The 20,272-nt window shown below is 35.3% G+C and overlaps 2 protein-coding genes across 3 annotated transcripts in view; one reads left to right on the top strand and one right to left on the bottom strand.

The window, feature by feature from the left end:
* Positions 1 to 5,374, bottom strand: part of LOC144980712 (cohesin subunit SA-2-like) — a 75,968-nt gene extending 70,594 nt beyond the window's left edge. For both annotated transcript variants that reach the window (XM_078928429.1, XM_078928430.1), the window contains exons 1-2: positions 5,274 to 5,374; positions 824 to 940 (exon numbers count right to left, since the gene is read on the bottom strand). In XM_078928429.1, the coding sequence (XP_078784555.1) occupies positions 824 to 912 (89 nt within the window). In that variant the 5' untranslated portion in view covers positions 913 to 940; positions 5,274 to 5,374. The remainder of the gene's footprint in view (positions 1 to 823; positions 941 to 5,273) is intronic.
* A 4,635-nt stretch (positions 5,375 to 10,009) lies between these two features.
* LOC144980715 (peptide methionine sulfoxide reductase MsrB-like) lies at positions 10,010 to 19,666 on the top strand. Its single transcript, XM_078928433.1, has 4 exons — positions 10,010 to 10,136; positions 11,245 to 11,451; positions 14,342 to 14,514; positions 17,177 to 19,666. Exons 2-4 carry the CDS (start codon positions 11,249 to 11,251, stop codon positions 17,314 to 17,316), a joined length of 516 nt encoding a protein of 171 aa, XP_078784559.1. The 5' UTR covers positions 10,010 to 10,136; positions 11,245 to 11,248; the 3' UTR covers positions 17,317 to 19,666.
* Positions 19,667 to 20,272: the final 606 nt, after the last annotated feature.

Here is a 20,272-nt window from a genome sequence, read left to right as displayed (position 1 = left end):
TTTTGAAGATCATTCTTCGCCCATCACATAAATAATATATAAACCATAATTTCCCCTTCCTTGCTTGGATAAAATAATTTTTATTTAAGACAAGGAATCCATGAAAATGAGGAATACATGAAACTTGTACAAAGGAAAAAAAAAAACAAAAAAGAAATTCATAGATTTCGGATATAATGAAGTCGGTGAGTGGAATAAGAGGATGAGAAATATCATGTACTGCATTGTATAAGAGCTTTTACTTTTAACAAAGATATTTGGACACCACTTTTTAAATATATTATTAGACCTTAAGGCGGAAAAAAGATCCTTTTCTCATTTTGGTCCCTCTGGTATGGATCACCATTCCACAGAGCATCTGGGAGTCCAAATCATTGTCTGTCTTTAAGAAATCCTTGAAAACATTTCTTTTTTGATGGCATGCATTTTCTTTAATATTACTTTGTGACGATGCAAAGCACCATGGATGAGAATACTGTATGCTCTATAAGAGTCCAATATTATCATAATTTTATTCAAAGATAGTTCATTATTTTTTAAAGATGCCTTTGTGACATAAGAAATTCCTGGAAGACAACACAAGACGTCTTTGTGACATAAGAAATTCCTTAAAGACAAAACGTCTTTGTGACATAAGAAATTCCTTGAAGTAAACACAATACATCTTTGTGAGATAAGAAATTCCTTGAAGAAAACACAATACATCTTTGTGACATAAGAAATTCCTTGAAGTAAACACAATACATCTTTGTGACATAAGAAATTCCTTGAAGAAAACACAATACATCTTTATGACATTAGAAATTCCTTGAAGACAACTCACATGGAAGCCTCTGATGGGTTTTCCTCATCTGCATCGGCCACCCCAACCTGCTGCTCTATCGGATACTTCCGTGGCCGTCCACGAGGCATGATGGTTTGTTTTTAGGGTTTACACTTCCTGTTGAAACAGACAGAGAGAAAATGAAAAAGAGAAAATAATTTCTTTGTAGAAAGAGTGTTCGCATATTTTTAAAAAATCTATTTAGAAGACTTTCCTTCAATTAAGATGAATGTTTTACTTTGACTGATGAGAAAAAAAGTCCTCTTTCAAAGATATCACTATCACAGTGACAGGACGTGAGCTGGGAAAAAGTCGTTTGTTGCATTTTAAAGAAACTGTCCATTGAGGTGCACTATTTATATGTCGTTCTCTACTCTCTGGCCTTGTGAATACAGAGACAAAGGTACTTTTGTAAAGGTGTGGTCCCTGCTGAACAAGTAACTTCAATATTTTGACTAGCAACCAAGTTGCCACATTGGATTTTTGTAGTTTCTTTTTCTTCCTCCTGACAAGGAAAAGTCAGGGGCATTAAACATTTTTTTGTCAAATATATAATCAGGAAGTGGGTGGGGGTGGACTACCAATCCCCAGTCATATTCTAACTATGATTGACAGGTGCTAAAACTATGACACTTATAATCTTCCTAAAATCCGATTATGAAATACTTAAAAAATATAATATTAGAAAATATAGTTAAGAATGGCTCGTCTTGTCACAAAATAAAGTGATGTTAAGTTAAAACATGGTCGGTGAGTGACTAGATTGGTGATAGCAGAGACGCCAACTAACTTTAAATTTGGCTCACAGGAGTTTCAGATACCACTCGTAGGAATTTCAATGCCAAAAAAGGAATTTCCACACACAAGAAAAAGGAATTGGAATGGTATTTGGCATTGTGTTTACATATTGTATAGTTCTAAATAGATAACTGATTAGAATTATATTATGATACATAAACACATTACCAAATACAAAAAATATTTTAATTAGATAACTTCACAAGAAAATGCACTTCCCTTGTTTTGCAATATTCTCTTTATCTATTTTTTTCTTTTTAGAAATCAGGGTAGGTTTGGGGCTTGGGTGTCATGGTCATGTTGTAGGTAACATAAAACTAAAACATCTGGCTGGCAAAAAATCGGTGAAACTACTCCACTCGGCAGGGATGTCATACGAAAGTACCAAGACTTAGACCTATACTTCAGACTCAGAGACTACAGAATGATGACAGTGCTGTCGATGTCATACGAAAGTACCAAGACTCAGACCTATACTTCAGACTCAGAGACTACAGAATGATGACAGTGCTGTCGATGTCATACGAAAGTACCAAGACTTAGACCTATACTTCAGACTCAGAGACTACAGAATGATGACAGTGCTGTCGATGTCATACGAAAGTACCAAGACTTAGACCTATACTTCAGACTCAGAAACTACAGAATGATGACAGTGCTGTCCATGTCCACCAAGCTAAATCAAATGGCCACCTCTATTCGCAGTAGTACTGCGAATAGTGATTTTCTCTAACATTCGTTTGCGTTATTCGCAGTATTACTGCAAATAGTAGATCGCATTCGTTATTCGCAGTAGTACTGCAACTAGTAAATATCATTAATTTAATTATTTGCAGTAGTACTGCAAATGCGGGTTCATTCTGTATTTGCAGTATGGTAGCCTTCGAGCCTAGAGCTTTATTGTATAGATATATAAATAAACTACATTATTATTATTATTATTTATTTATTTATTTTTAAAAAATTATTACCAGAGACGCCAACTGTAAATTTCGCTTACAGGAATTTGACACCACTCGTAGGAATTTCAATGCCGAAAGAGGATTTCCACTCATAAGAAAAGTGAATTGGAATGGTATTTGGCATTGTATTTACATTTTGTATAGTTCTAAATAGATAACTGATTAGAATTATATTATGCTATATAAATACATTGCCAAATACAATCCCAAAGTTTCCTTATTTTAAATGAAGTAAAGCTCCAAAAAGCCTAATGCCTAATGGTAGTGATTTTGTAGTACTGGTGATAGTGAGGATGATGTGGTGTTGGTGGTTGTAGTAGTAGTGGTATTGATGATGATGGTGTGATAGTGATTGTTGTAGTGGTAGCGAAAGAGAGAGAGAGAGAGAGAGAGAGAGAGAGAGAGAGAGAGAGAGAGAGAGAGAGAGAGAGAGAGAGAGAGAGAGAGAGAGAGAGAGAGAGAGAGAGAGAGAGAGAGAGAGAGAGAGAGTAGGCACTTGCAAGAAGTAGCTCTCGCGAGTTGAAAACAGGCGAGGATTTCTGTTTCCGTTTTGAGTGAAAAAATTAGGAGTGATTTTATAATGCTCATTTTCTTCTCAGTGGAATGAAATGGCATGTATTATATATCATTGGAAAGGCACAATTCTGCATTCAAGATGCACTATTATTATTTCCTATATCATGATTGGAAAATCTTTGCATAAGAGAGTTATATTGTGTTTATTAACGCTTATAACTTTTAAACCAGAGATGGTCCTTCTTTATAAAAAAAAGTCCTTCTGAGATACATATTAAAGTAGCTTCTCTAAAAATTTCGGAGCAAAATATGTTTGCACTCAAAAGTTAGAGCTCCCCAAAAAACAGTAATTGGCCTCGATTGCTTACAGAAGCTGCCATTTTCTTATACTGATTCACTTCCTGTCGTCTGCTGGGTTTGAGAGATAACTTCGTCAATCCACATCAAAACTTTACATCTTTATATCTTACAAAATATTCCATTTATGGAAGTTATTTTTGTTTTAAATTATTCAATTAATTGGCGTTTTCATGTCCATGCATTCATTTTATAATTTACAATTCTCTTCCTTTTTTTTTCCGATTGATTTTTCACCGTTGATTTTGACGTTTTTCATCCTTTGACGGACGTCTGTCCAATTTAGGGGAACGGGGGAGAGGAAGTTTTTAAAATCACCTATTTTCGACCATTTTAAACACTGATACACCACCTCAAACATTTATCAGTCCATATCTCTGCTTTTATGAGGTCAATTTTCATTTTGAAAAGTTCAAAGTGAACAACTAAATGACGCCGATTCAGTGGTGTTTTTGGTCTATCTACATGTGAATAAATATTTAATTGTCGACTTTTCCAAAATTCCAATAGGTCATTCATTTGCATGTCGTGATCTATTTTTCCTTGATTTCAGCTGTTTCAGCTCTAAACTATACCTTTCTCTCTAATTAAATAATTATTTTTCTGTTTGCAATGTATTACACAGAGATGTTGAATTACCACATGTAAAAATTTCAAAGTTGTATCTGAAGCCGTTTCTGAATTATAGTTGATTATCCATTGGGTTGCTGTGTTTTGGTCACATATTTTCCTATTAAACTTCTATAGAGATTTTTCACCACATAAAAGGTCATAACTTTTGAGATAGTTGAGATAGAGCGATAATTTTTTCACTTTAGTAAATGTTTCACTCCCCTTTATTTTTCTACGCTAAATTAATACCGATATCACTATTTTGAAAAATTCTTGCAAGTGCCGAGAGAGAGAGAGCGAGAGAGAGAGAGAGAGAGAGAGAGAGAGAGAGAGAGAGAGAGAGAGAGAGAGAGAGAGAGAGAGAGAGAGAGAGAGAGAGAGAGAGAGAGAGAGAGAGAGGAGAGAGAGAGAGAGAGAGAGAGAGAGAGAGAGAGAGAGAGAGAGAGAGAGAGAGAGAGAGAGAGAGAGAAAGAGATAGTCATGGAACTGAAATTTAATTTAACTAACTGTAAAGTAATCTGACAGATAAGCTGATAGATTTCAATTCAAGATGTGACCGAATGATAAAGTCGGAAAGGTGGGGACGGGGAAATTTGCATGGATTGGATTGGGGCAAGCAACAATAACAAATAACATTACTCATTAACTCATTAACAAAAACAAACCAAAACATGATATTTATATTGTTCAGTTAAGTATCAGACTTGGAAGGAAGAGTTGAAACGTTCAAAATCTCAATTCTAAGTAACACAAAATGTTTCAATCATCCCTCCTCTTCTTTCCCTCCCTCTCCAACTAGCACACTCTCACTCAACTTCAAGCCATTTTGAATTTGAACAGAAAATACAGTGAAAGTGAAAGTTGTAGTTGTGTTCCAATCACAATCTCAATCAGTGTCAGTGAGGGGACGACTAATTTTCAGAGACGGGAGAGCGCTTCTACTACTGTGAATAGTGATTCCGCCATGACATCACTATTCTCAGTACTACTGTGAATAAGCACTTCAAAATCAAATCGCCAAGGCCAAGGCAAAGCTAAGTCTCACTCGTCCACCGCCACCACTCACCAAGTGCCAAGTGTCGCCACCGGCACCACTTTCACCAGTACCGGCTATACTGACACTGATTTAAACACCAATAGCTTATGTTGCTCAGACCTACTTAACAAATATGAGAATTTTGTAATAAATCAAAACCCAAACTTACCTTTAATAATATTACCAAAACAAGTAATAAACAAAATGATAAACGTACACTATGCAGTGAAGTACCTTTTGTTTATGTTGGAGGCAGACGCTGGAAAAAGTATCTGGTATTTCCGGCGGGAATGATAATAAGAAGAAACTGTGTTTTCCGTCCACTAGTGGATTGAATACATAGCTGTGTTTTCCATCCATCAGTGAACTGAATACACAGCTGTGTTTTCCGTCCACCAATGGACTGGCTGTGTATTCAGTACACCGGAAGAGATTATAAGGGCTAAACTGTTTGACCGAGAGCCACAAGGCGAGGTGGCCGGCTGTTTTAGCACATCGTAACTGTAACTGCTTGAAAGCATCGTGCAAGATGTGCTGGAAGGTTACCACACCTCGATATCCGTCGGCGACCGCCATTTGTCTAATTTAAGATTTGCGGACAATATTGACCTACTGGCAGGCACAGAACCAGAACTACAAGACTTAACAGACCGCCTAGCTGAATGTGCACCGCAATACGGAATGGAAATAAGTATCGAAAATCACAAATCTTGGTGAACAGCAACGCAGAAAGCAACACAAACATCACAGTGGGAAATGAAAAACTAAAAGAGGTCACGACATTCAAATATCTAGGGGTGACACTAAGCAAAGATGGTACAAGCACAATTGAACTTCGAAAGAGAATTGCAATGGAAACATCAGTGATGACTCAATTAACAAGGATTTGGAAAAGTAGCATGAGTCTTAATGTAAAGGTCAAACTGTATAAATCACTGGTGTTGTCAACCTTGTTGTACGGATGCGAAGCCTGGACACTTACAATGGATGCACAACGGCGCATAGGGGCGTTTGAAAGCAAGTGCTATAGAAGACTGCTACACGTGTCATATACGGAGCATCGCACAAACGAAGACGTCCTGGAAGAACGGGCATAGAGAGAATAGAAGCTCGGGCAGGCCCACAAGAACCTCTTCTAGTGACTGTGAAGCACAGAAAACTGTCTTGGTTTGGACACCATACTCGACACGATAGCCTGAGCAGGACAGTCCTACAGGGCACAGTCGAAGGCCACAGAAGAGGGCGCCAAAGAAAGATGTGGCTGGACAATATAAAAGAATGGACAGAGATGTCGGTTCCAGAGCTGCTACATAGGGCTAGCAACAGGCAGGCATGGAGGAAGACTGTAACTTCTGCTTCACACAAGTCCTCCCGACGACCATCCGGTCATGGGATTGAGTGAGTGAGTGAACTTTAACCGGAGTGGGGTGAGTTAGGGGTTCGAGCTCCTTTCTAGGCATAATATTTTCTTTCCTTTTTAAAAAAAAATTGTACTCCCTTGGAAAAAATTCATAATTTTCAACTTTAACACGTTGACTCCATTCCTGGTGACTCGAAAAGTTTTATCGACTTTTAACATTTAAAAAAAATGTATTTACTTTTATTCACTTTTGAGTTTATTATTTTAATTTAGGACACAGTGAAGATTTTGGATACGAGATACTCTTTCCTGAAAAAGACCTGTAGTTTAATTCGTTCACCTGTAATTTGGGTAAATAGACATGTATTTTAAGCTGACTATTGTGTTTCTCTTACTTATAATGCCAGGTTCCGGCGAGGTTTGTTGGGACAATGACGACTTTATGTTTGGTGAAATTGTTCTAATTCAATCTGACATAATTTAAAGATGAGAATTCTTTTTTACTTTAAAAAAAATTATTGCACAATTTAATTCCTTTAGCATTTTGTTATGATAGTTATTGAAATTAATCCACTAAGTAAGCTATTGAGTCAAAATTTATGCATATGACTGCTTCTCTCTCAGTCTCAGCCAAGGTCTCCGGCCAGGGCCAGGACAAAACCAAGTAATTTTATTCCAAGACAAGAGCAAAAACGTATAGAGGAATGGGATGAGAGAAACAGCAAGTAATCTCCCTGTCCATGATGGGGGGGGGGGGGGGGGGTCCAATACCCCCTGGGGACAAGTTTGTCATTTAAAGGGCCTACGTAGAGGGCATAATCTGAAACAAATTGGCTGACATATCATACACTCAAATGGTTTCAAATGAAGACAGCCAACTTTCCCCCACCCTAAGGGGAATTCCACCCACAGAACTCCAGGACGAGGACAAAACCTCACATTATTATTGTTAGAAGACATTACTATTATATTTCTGGAGTACAATCTCAAGTGGCTGTTCATGAATTTGAGAACAGAATACAAAGATGCAACAAGTGACAAAAACGAAAATGAAAACAACAATGAGGGAAAAGATTAAACAAATAGGTTTTATGTAGTTTGCTTTCATTCCAATATTTATTGAACGATCTTATTTCAAAAGGCAATACAAAATGAACACGTGTATATGCAAACTGTAGGTCCTAGAGGTCCCAACTCAAAACTTTAAAACCACTGAAAATTTTCGCAATCAACATCCGAAACCAAAATACAAAAGAAACGCACATGAACTTATCAAATTCATAATTAATCAGCATTATTATATCACCATGAACAATATATAATCATAATAGCTATAGTTAGGTATCTCTACCATTACAATTTTAAAAGAGGCATAGTTATTTATTTTTTAATGACTCAATTTCCCTTCACCCTTACAGTATTATCAGACTAGCCATTGTATATTCATGTACAAAAGAAACTGGACAGATTTTATTTGCTATTATCTAACATAAGAGGAAACATATTGGTACATAGAACATAGCTTAAAGAAGTAGACATTTTTTTCTTCCTGTTGATGTAGCACGTGCCTTTAATTTAATACTTGAGCTTTTATATAATTATAGATCATCTATAACTTATTTATTAAAAGCGGTTTAGAGCATGACTTTATGGAATTTGCGTGCTGTACAAATGATTTATCATTATCTTCCTTATTCAGTGACACACGTGAGAAGTAGCAGCGGACCGCTAAACAGGTCGATATAAAAGTTACATATTATAAACACGCACCAAAATATTTCGGATATCATTTATTTCACATACGCGTTGCTGCGTACCAAATGTTCACTCTCGGTGAACATTTCTTTTTTGAAATATCACCAACCCATAATTCAGACCAGCGCGGACACTTTTGCATAAAGTTGATCGACTGAAGTGAGCACGTGAACTCCAGGCCTGGGATTAGAATATGTGGGATGTCATTTTGTTTACAGACAAAATGCTTTATGAAGTGGATTCCAGAGATAAACATACTTCGTGCTATCGATGTTGAGGTGACCGTTTCAAAGACGAAACCATCAGTGAAATGACGAATCGAGAATATGGATCTGTAACTGTAATGATGTGGGGAGTGATGATTGGTGGCAGAAAATAGTTAATAGGAATCAACCAATGACCCAGCTCAGCGATATTCTTGAACTAATTATTGTCCCGTCTATTCGGAATCAGAATAATCAGGTGGTGATATTTCAGTATAACGCATGAGCGCATAGAGGTCGGCAAATCTGCTTTCCAAAACGAATTAAATTGTGCCTTGAATTTTTTAAAAAGTAAAGACGATTTCTCATCTTTAAATTATGTCAGATTGAATTAGAATAATTTCACCAAGTATAAAGTCGTCATTGTCCCAACAAATCTCGTCTGAACCTGACATTCTTATAATAAGAGAAAGACAATAGTCGGCTTAAAAAGCATGTCTATTTATCCCTATTACAGGTGAACGAATTAAACTACAGGACTTTTTCAGGAAAGAGTCTCTCGTATTCAGTCTTCACTATGTCCTAAATTAAAATAATAAACTTAAAAGTGAGTAAAAGTAAATAAATTTTAAAAAATGTTAAAAGTCGATAAAACTTTTCGAGTCACCAGGAATGGGGTTGAAGTTGAACATTATAATTTTTTGCCAAGGAGTACCAAAAAAAAAAAAAAAAAGAAAAGAGAGAAAGCAAGAAAATATTATGCCTAGAAAGGTGCTCGAACCCCTAACTCAGCTCACTCCGGTTACAGTTACGCTGTGCTAAAACAGCCGACCACCTCGCCTTGTGGCTCTCGGTCAAACAGTTTAGCCCTTAAAATCTCTTCCGGTGTACTGAATACACAGCTGTGTATTCAGTTCACTGATGGACGGAAAACACAGTTTCTCATAAGAATCAAAGATACCACAGCTCGTTCTTTCATAAACGTTTCATTTATTGATACCGTATAAATGGAATTCAGAAAGAAGTACCCATAAAACCATAAAGAATTTTTTAAAAATAGCGGTAGTTTTATTCTCTATTGTCTGCTAGAACTTCTCTTCTCTCATCATTTCTTTATTACTATAAAAAAAGAGCATTTCTATTAATAAAGGGCCTGCTCTATTCATTTGTCTGTCTGAATTTCTATTAATACTAACCTTATGGATGAGTGAATATTTAAAAGCAACAACAACAAAAATCTATTTTCATGTTTTATTACTGATTTAAATAGAATAAATCGACCAGTTATTTAGCATACATAAAATAATATGAGTATCGATCGACCAGCTAGACATTTGACGTGAAAAGGATAACGAATGTCAGGTTGGTAAAAATGAACTAAATTAAAATGTACTGAAATTAGACAGCCAATTTGTTACCTGATTTTCAAAAGTGATGAAAATAATTACTGTAATGAACCCATAAACACAATATTAAAATATATCTACCAATTATAACTAATATTTAATCAAAAAACTGCAAATAAATGTAGTATTTAAATCTTTGATGCTCAAAATATTACTTGGTTCCTTGACTCATGGTATAACTGACATAATGGAAGTTTGTTGATTTGTTGATGTTCTTGAGATCCTCTATCCTGCACCTACCTGAAATCGAAAAGAAAAACAAACCAAATCTACAAGTATTCCATCAGTAATTCGTATCAATTTCCAAGGTAAAAGCATTATTTATGATAGTCTGATATTTTTTCATACTTTCTCACTCAAGGCGTTCTTCTTTCAACCTGATCCTGGTTCGTGGTTAGTAGGAGTTGAGTAGGAGTAAAAAGTAAGGTTGTTTTGATTTTGTGCTCACCACTACTACTGTTGTTGTATTGTCATTGTCGACGAAGTCGAGGCAAACACTTTCACTTGCACTCATGTTGTTGTTAGTTTGTGGCCCATTGCATTATTACAATCATATCGATCAGTGGTCAACCTCAATATCAACTTTCACTTCAACAACCAATCTTCATCAATCATTCAATCAGAGTGTCTATCTGCTAAAATACAATAACAAACTCCAAACGTTTGCCCCAATAATTCAATACCCCATTCATAGGTATGTTCAGGTAGTTTGATATTTTTTTCGAAATAAAAATTATTAATAAATTTTACATAGATAGCTAGGCCCTTAAAAATCATTTAATATGATACTTTACTTTTAGATCTAGGATAAACGGTTCCAAAGTTATGATGATTTTAATTTTACTACTACGACAAAGCAGGCTGACCAAGCCAATGATGTTGATTGTGTTTATGATTACAAGGAGAATGAAACTTTTATTGTGTGTGCTACAACTTGTACTAGTAATAATCTAAATGATTTATCTTATTTCATCAAATTTCACGTAGTTGCAAATTTTTAGGTTTTCCCAAGCAAAATTCCATAAAAGTGCCAAGCCATTTCCCTTTATTCATTATTTTTTAGAAGAATTCAATACTGAATGTCTTTGTGTCATAAATTTTTTTTTCTTTTTGGGGTGAAAGTATTTGAATATGGATTGTGACATAAATGCATGTAATTTGACAATTTTATTTGAGCATAGTTGAGTACTTGGAAAAGGCTCTTTACTCATATTCTCTCACCACACTCAGGTGTAAAATGAGTACCTGGCTGTTAACAGCGTGGGGGAAAAAAATTGTAATATTGCCAAACAGCTGTCATGTCACGTCCTCTATGCTAAGTGTTGCTGTGGGTCAGGGACTCCTTGTATAGCGCTTTGAGCACATTTAGTGGATATTATGCTATATAAAAGATCAAACTTTTTCATTTTTTTCAAGGCGAATGAACATTTTGCATTATGTTACCAAAAAAGAAGAGGTCAACCCAAAGCTCAAGAAATTAAAGGCATCATGTGATGCAGCTCACTCGGAAGCTGACGAGGCTGGTGCTGCAGCAAAGACCTCTTTGGGCCTCGACAAGGAAGAGCTGCAGAAGAGATTGAGCCCAGCCGAGTATCGCATCACGCAACAAAAGGGCACTGAAAGGTATTTTGAAAATAGATCTGAAGATAAGAAATTGATGTGCAAGACAAAGCATGAAAGAAATATACAAGAACATAAACGATCCCATTTTGTGGAGAATGGTCATCTCTCTCTATTTTATAATTGTAACTGGGGGTCTCGAGATCGATTCCGGGTGCAGTCGAGATTTTTTCTGTCCATCCAGCAGTGATTGGGTAGCTGGAGTAGCTGGGTCTGTTTGATCTGGTGGAAAGAACTTTGCAATAGACTAGCATCCTATGCAAAGGTATAGACCTGTAAATTCTCAGTCAATTAACTGAAATCAGTCAATTTGTCAAATTCAAATATTTAAAAAAGGAAAGAAAGAAAGAAATAAATAAAAAAAGAAAGAATTCACAAATCGTAGTCGAATGACCGTAAAATAATTAGGAGTGTTCCACAGCGCTACGCATAGCTGATGGGGACCGTTTATATTAACGATGTATATATTGCCAAGACAAAGCGACGCTTTTTATAAAAGGCGTGTCTGAACACTTCCCTGGGTATTTTCACACATCCTTCGTTAAATTATTTTTTCACTTTCCAATCCGTCGTGATCCCAACTGTAGCCAATTTTAACTGAGCCACCGAGCGATAAATTTCACTGTTTCATCTAAGCCAAAATTGACCACATTTACCCTTCGAGTCTCAAAACTATGATAAAGTAAATTGCGAGAGCCGCAAGTCCGTTATGTAGACATCTTCAAATCGAAAGTTAGGATAGATTGCTACAAGCACATTTCGATTGCCTCACGTTGTAAACAAACTGGTTGACCGTTTCTTCACTGATTGAGTACCTGATCATAAGGAACAATGGTAAGTAGCCTAATTAATTCCCGTGCAAATCAGGACGTTTTCTGGCATTGTTTTGCTCAAGCCCAAGCGAGCTTGCTGTTTTGTGGCGATTTACCTTCATTTCGATTCTTTGAATTTTTCCGCTACGCCTGCCGAAGTTTCTTCTTGATAATTCACTTCTACTTAATAATTCAGTGTATTGGCCTGAAGTCATATTTATTTAAGTTTTTTTTTCTCTGTCATTTACTGATTGAAAATCAAGTTTGCTCATTGCTACATTATTCTAATGTTCTCACAATGGCTGAGCTGTTCGTGGATCGCAATTCAGATTTGTCGAGCATCGATAAAGATGTGAGTCCCGTGCGTGAGAAATAAATTCAATTGGTCATGGCTAGAAGTTAAAGATGATAATGGTGATTATTTTTCTATGTCAAAAAAATTCCAGAGGCAGGAATATGACTTTGATGAAATCATCTTTACCTATATGAATGACATGCTTATTTAGCATTCCTTCTACATCAAATTATGACAGTCATACTTCCAGACTTCCAGTAAGAAATAACACCCACTATTTTGATATATTGTATTTATCACTCTCCTCTCCAATGATGCCCTTATTTAAAAAAAAAAAATAATTGAATCTTCAGTTTGTCGAAGAGTTTCAGTCAATTTTTATAGAGCTCATTTACAGGTCTAAAAGGTAGCAAGCGATTGCTATTGTCCGTTTCATGCTATAGAAACTGGGATAAACTCCCACTCCGTGGACCTAATGGCTGGGAAGGACTACAACAATAATGGTAATTGGGTGTAAAGGTCAAAAAGCTATTGAAATCTTTGGTGGTTTATTTTTTTTTTTAGTTTAAAAAAAACCATGTTTATTAAGATAAAGTTGTTATCATTAACCGTTCCTTGCTGACCATCCTGTTCTCTTTCTATTTCCTGTATTGTTCTAAGAAAGCTTATTTTATACTTTCAGTCTTCACCGTCATACATTTTGACGATCTGTCTAGTATATTAACTTGCTCTTGTTTTTTTCTTTCTGTTGAGTAAATTTTCAGTCGTCATAAGCCATTCATTCAGTGTGATCTGTTTTAAACCATCATCATCTAGTCAAAACTTGTTTAATTAAGTGAGGTTAACTTTAATGTGCAAGGTATCAATATTGTATGTGTGTGTAATATTGGCGGCTATGTGGTTTTGTGGTATGACACTCGCTTTCGGATCGGAAGGTCCCGGGTTTGAGCCTCGCTCTTTACTCACTTTCTCTCACCGTACTCATGTGTAAAAAGAATTGAGATATCGCCTACAGGCGTCGTGTCTGATTCTACATGTTACGTGTTGCTGTTTGTTAGGGACCCTTTGTAAAGCACTTTGAGCATGTCTAGTGAATATTGCGCAATATAAATGCTCAAGTTTTTTAATTTATTCGATCTCATTATGTCCAATATGTTTTTTAAAAAAAAAGTCCAACTCTTCTAGTAAGTCGAGACAGATATATTTTTTTTCATTTCCTAGTAATTTATTTTCCCTTTAAAAAAATGAATTCGTAGTGGAGGTGCGGCTATGTGGTCTAGTGTTATGACACTTGCTTTCAGACTGGAAGGTCCTGGATTCAAGACTCACTCGACGCATAGTTGAGCACCTGGAAAAGGCTCTTTACTCACATTCTCTCACCTTACTCAGGTGTGAAATGAGTACTTATCCATTAACAGCGTTGTCTCTGTCCAAAAAATTGTAATATCGCCGTCCTAATGTTAAGTGTTGCTGTTGGTCAGGGACCTTTTGTAAAGGGCTTTGAGCATGTCTAGTGAATATTATGCTATATAAAAGCTCAAGTTATTAAATATATCCATGTCCAATATGTTTTTAAAAAAAGTCCAACTCTTCTAGTAAGTCGAGACAGATATATTTTTTCAGTTCCTAATAATTTATTTTCCCTTTAAAAAAAAAAAAAATTCGTAGTGGAGGTGGAGAGTAACGGGGAGGGCATTCCATTCACAAGATTTATGGTGTGTTAAGCGTTACATCCATTTACTCTTTGTATTCCATTGATTAATCACTACACCATTGTTACCTGCAGGCCACACTCTGGCAAGTACAACAAGTTTAGTGATGAAGGCATCTACAACTGTGTTGTGTGCGGCGTGTCCCTGTTCTCCTCCGAGGCCAAGTACAACTCGGGTTCCGGTTGGCCGGCCTTCTCCGATGTATTGGCCAAGGAACATGTCTTGTTAGTGGAGGAAAATCTCGGAGGTACCAAAAGTTTTTTAATACTTATTTTTTCTTTTTCTTTATTTCATCCGTTCATTTCTATTTATTAATTTATTTTTTATTTTTTTAACCACCAGTGACACAGTTATGAATTTGATTAATGATGTGGATTTGTGGTATACTGTTATGACATTTGACCTCTGACCTGTAGGTTTCATTCCCTCTGTTGAGTACTTGGTAAAGACTCTATACTCACATTGAACCCCAAATTTTTTTTTCGAGTGTAAGTTGTAAGCATAGTGTGCGATTATCCAATCCGTGTTTATGGGGCTCCTACTCCTACTCTTTGGTATTTTGCGGAATCATTTCCCATAGTCTGTCTATATTCCACATTCCAGGTTAAAATTCACCATTTCCATAGAGGGAAATTTTAAAAAATTATATCAAGTATTATAGACGAGAATGCATTTTCATACCTGCCAACTCTTCCACTTTTGGTGGAATCATTCCTATTTTCACTCTCCCTTTCCGTTATTCCGCCAGTGTCTCTAAAATTCTGATTTAAAAAAATGAAGATAATGGTGAAAAGAAGAAGAAAAAGGTGATATTTCTTTTTAATGATTGCCAAAAGGGAGCTAAGTAGGAAAAGTAATTTCACTCCATTACCCCTTGGCCATTCCATTACCTCACACATGGGATATGTAGTTTTACCAGCTGTGCCAGAATACTGTTTTTATGTGTTTGGTGTCAAAGATGGTGGAAATTTTGATACAGAATTATCCATTAATAAGAAATTCCTATTTTTTTGGTCTCAAATTCCTATTTTTTGATGTTGTGATTCCACTTTTTGAATGTGAAGGGTTGGCAGGTCTGCATTTTATCCCAAGTTTACGTTTTCCAATGCCATTATAACTCATGGCAAATACCATTTCGCCTGACGCTTCTTGGCAGGTTTGCGACAGTGCACGAGTGCGGTAAGGAATTTGCTGATTGGGTCGATCGTCATAACATAGTAGTGTGCTATGTGCGGCTATGTGGTCTAGTGGTATGACACTCACTTTCGGATCGGAAGGTCCTGGGTTCGAGCCTCGCACTCGGCGCATATAGTTGAATCCTTGGAAAAGTCTCTTTACTCACATTCTCTCACCGTACTCAGGTGTAAAATGAGTACCTGGCCGTTAACAGCGTTGACTTTGTCCGAAAAATTGTAATATCGCCTAACAGGCGTTATGTCCCGTCCTACATGTTAAATGTTGCGTTGACAGGACCCTTGTAAAGCGCTTTGAGCACGTTTAGTGGATATTGTGCTAGATAAAAGCTCAATTTCTTTCTTTCTAGTGTGAGCACCATTAGAAGCTGCTGCCTTGAGATGCAGTATGCCGAGTGTTCAATGGCAAGGCGCCATAATGGTCTGTCTGGCTACTGAACAGATAGATCCCTGCCTACTGGTGACCTTATTTTATTTATTTTAGTGAAAATGAGTTCCGGGCAGGAAATTCTTAATTTTGTGGAGGGAAGATTTAATGTCTTGCCTGGGTCATGCAATATTGATTCCGCTCTTTGGTCTCAAATTCCACTTTTTTTTTTTGGTCTTCTTCTTCCTTTTTGAGGCTATTGGGGGAGGAGTCTCTGTGCTTAAATGCAGTGGACTATATGGCAATAATTGATTGGACTTCATTTCAGTGGGCCAATGGTTGTCAAGGTCCACTTTTATTACTTTGCACAAGTAGAAATTTGTTGACAATTATTATATTGAATGAAGCAAAATGCTGTGCAATCTGAATTTATAAATGTGTCATTGTGGATGGCTGTTTGTGTAAGTGTTGTTGCGATTGTTTTTTTTCATAAATAGTGAATAAATATGCGACTATGTGATCTTGTTGTATGACACTTGCCTTCGAATTGGTAGGTCCTGGGTTTGAGCCCTGCTTTGAGCGGAAAAGGCTCTTTCCTCACTTTCTCTCACCAAACTCGAGTATAAAATGAGAACCTGGCCATTAACAGAGTTGTCTCTGTCAGAAAAAAATTGGAATCTCGCCTCACAGGCGTCATGTCTCATCTGCATGATGCACATTGCTGTTGACAGGGGACTCTTTGTAAATCACTTTGAGCACGTTTAGTGGATATTGCGCTATATTTAGAAAAGCTCAAGAGCTCAAATATCCAACTATAATTTTTGTACCATAATTTTAACATCCATAGGTATAATTATAAGCAGCCAATGCTGTACTTATAGCTTAATTAATGTGTGTCTAATTGTAGGTGAGTGGTTGTATGGCTTTAGCCGTGAGACTTTTCATATTTCATTTATTTCATTTTTTTTTACTATTATCATCTATATCCAGCTCATTATTATTATTATTATTATTATTATTTATTATATTATTATTATTATTATTATTATTATTATTATTATTATTATTATTATTATTATTATTATTATTATTATTATTATTGTAAGTATTGGTGGTATTACAGTTGTTGTATTTTTGTGGTTATTATTGGTATCATTTTATTCTTTGGTTCTATTCACCTTTTTTTTTTCTCACTTTCATGTATGTTGTCATTAAATTGTATGAATTAATTTTTGGCGAAAGCCTAAGATTAAATAAACTTTGAAACTTTGAATTTAAAAAAAAAAAGGTTTATAGTTTTTAGATATCCACCCATAATTTTTTGTTCCACGATTTTCGGACATCTATAGGTATGCAGAGAATGGAAGTGAGATGTCGTTCATGTCGAGCACACCTCGGTCATGTTTTCGATGATGGCCCCAAACCTACAGGAGTGAGGTACTGCGTCAATTCGAACTCTCTCGACTTCAGAAAACACACGACAGTGTAGATAGTGTTACTACTGCTCTATTATTGCAGATTGGAGGAGCAGCGGTGGATTGTTTATTGAATGGAGCTGTCGTCGTTTGATAACCAAGGACATCAATCGATTACTTAGATAAAATTTTAAAACATAAATTGATATATTATTTACTATAGTGTTTTATTTTAGGAAAAAAGTGTATTTATAGTTATAGAGAAATTTTTTTTACAAATTATTTAAATAGTAACTTCTATTTTCTGTTATGATTTATAAAATTTTAAATGTTGTTGAAATAATCGCATAGTTTTGAGAAAAAAATGACCTGATTTATTTTGGGAGAATTTTGTTCATTAATTATGAAATAACTCTCTTGATAATGTTTTTATTTGGTTATGTTTTGTTTTGCTTTGGGTTGTGATATTGTTCAAAAGCATTTTTACCACGAAAGATAATTTTATTATCACCATCGTCATCATCATCATTATCAACGTCATCATCATCCTTATCAGTAGAAATAGTGTCATTTTTATGATTTGGGTTGAAATAGATTTTGTAATTTAATTTTTCCTGTTTTCTTGCGTGTTTTTTTCTTCGATTACTTATTAAAATTCTTGAATTATTTGGTTAGTTTTTAATCGCTAATTTATATTTTTTAAATGTGTTTCTTTAGTTTCAACTAACATAACCTAGTTTAACCATTATTTTATTTTCAAATGTGTTCATTGAAAGTGTTATTGTTTGAAAAATTCATAGTTTAAGAGAAGAGAAAGGATTTTTATTCCTAAGGGACATGCCGTAGTAAAAACAAAATTTTTATTTTTTATAATTATGATATTGTAATCCAGTTTACTTGACAGCTCATGACTGAAGAAGATAAAATTGACAGTTTATTGTTTGAAGTGTCTTAAAAGTTATCAGTTTTGGGATTGGGTGCCAATATTAAATTAATCAAAATTACCTCCACAGGGAAAATATTATTGTCATGAATCAACTTAAAATACTGCAGAGATTGGTGCAATGAAGAATTGAAAAATTCCTTTCTTTGAATTTTTTGTTTTGTTTTTTTAATCATTAATATTTTTAATGGTTTTTTTTTTGGTTTTTTTTTTGGGTGCTTCTCCATCAATTGCTTTAACTCACTCAACCCTAACACCGACTATATCCGTAGTTTACCCGGGTTACTTTTACCCCATGCCTATTTATTACAATTTTTCTGAGACAAATTATAGTCGTATCAAAAAAGCTAATGATTTTAGTTTTTACATGTTAATGATAGTTAAATAAAACTATCTATGTACATGCTCATTTTTAATACATTTTTTTTTCCAATTTTGAAAAGGAGCAAAAATCTCTAGGATTGAGTTAGTTAAAAAAACTGGACATGTTCAAAATATTATATAGTGCTATTCACTTTTGGCTCATACTTTATTTTTTAATTTATTTTTCTTTATTTTGATTTATTTCTATTTTTGTTTGTTTGTTCTATGGTGATGTTCTTTGTTATCAAGTGATTGATACAGTTTCAGCACAATATAATAATGGACTTGTGACAGCTGTCAAACTCCATGCTACAGACCTGCCAAGCATTCTGTTTTTTGGGTTTTTTTTTTTAAGGGTCTATTATTTCCCAAGGGAAAGCTAAAATAACTTGAGCATCCGGGCTGCAACCCCCCCCCCCCCCCCCGACGATAATATTGTATTTTGATTATAAAGAAATTTATTGTTGTATCCAGTGTTATATATATTTACCAGGTATGTAAATCATTTGATCCAAATGGTTTTGGGGTTTTTATAATTTACCTATCTTGAATCTTATATCATTTTGATTTTAAATATTTAAAAAAAAATTGTAAATTGTAATTGTGCAGTTATGTGGTCTAGTGGTATGACACTCGCTTTCAGATCGGAAGGTCCCGGGTTCAAGCCTCGCTCAGTGCATAGTTGAGTCCTTGGAAAAGGCTCTTTACTCACATTCTCAAACCGTACTCGGGTATGAAATGAGTACCTGTCCGTTAACAGCGCTGTCTCTGTCCGAGAAAAAAAAGAGTTTGTGTTATACCACAAGACCACATAGCCGCACAATATGATAATAATGCACATTTGTTATATATATGCAGCCTATCCCGATTTGCCCAATCGGTGTACTTGGTAGTGAGAGATTTGATGTGCCTGGTGGAACAAATATGTGCAGTTTCCCACTCTCCAGATGTTAGCTAGAGTATCAATGAAAATGTATCATCTCAATTACTCTAAAAGTAGGCGTTAGTGCAGTAAAAATGAGACTTAAAGAGAGAAGCTCATTTTAAATTTTCCTCCTTTTTCATTTTTTTTTTTTTAAATCACCATCAATACTGATCTGTACCATTAATAAAATAAATATATCAATGATAATCTATCATCTCAATTACTCTAAATAGCGTTATGCATAAAATGAGACTTAAAGAAGCTCATTTTAAATTTTCCTCCTTTTCATTTTAAAAAAATCAATACTGATCTGTACCATTAATAAAATAAATAAATAAATAATTGGTTTGCTTTGGCAGGTCTGTTGTTCTTCTATCTGATTTGACCTTTGACCCCTGGTGCTATGCATGAATAAATAACATGGCTTTCATACTATGGTATGGTAATCAACTCGTTGTTAACTATAACTATAACTAACTACGTACGTGTTATATTAAAGTTATTGCTGTTGTCAATCATATATTACTGCTAACTTCCTATACCTAATGCCGTTGCCGCACATAAACAAAACACTTTTTTTTTTGTTTTGTTTTCATTTTGGTCAGAAAACTTGACCCAGTTCTTTGCCATACTCTGGAGAGACACATGTTGAAAAATTTGGCCAGAAAACTCGTCCTTTAATATCTTTGTGAAAAAAATCAAATCTGGGACCTCACAAGGTCTTCGCTGAATTCTCAGGTTTGAGAGTTTTTTTTGTCAAGATAATGGTCATTTAAAGTGATTGATATTTGAAGGACGA

This window comes from Berghia stephanieae, chromosome 10, assembly GCF_034508935.2.
Source record: "Berghia stephanieae isolate SIO BIC M18660-M18661 chromosome 10, UCSD_Bste_1.3, whole genome shotgun sequence".
In the NCBI taxonomy this organism is placed as follows: domain Eukaryota; kingdom Metazoa; phylum Mollusca; class Gastropoda; order Nudibranchia; family Aeolidiidae; genus Berghia; species Berghia stephanieae.
Note: the sequence above shows the minus strand (reverse complement) of the source record. Positions and strands in the feature narration are given on the sequence as shown.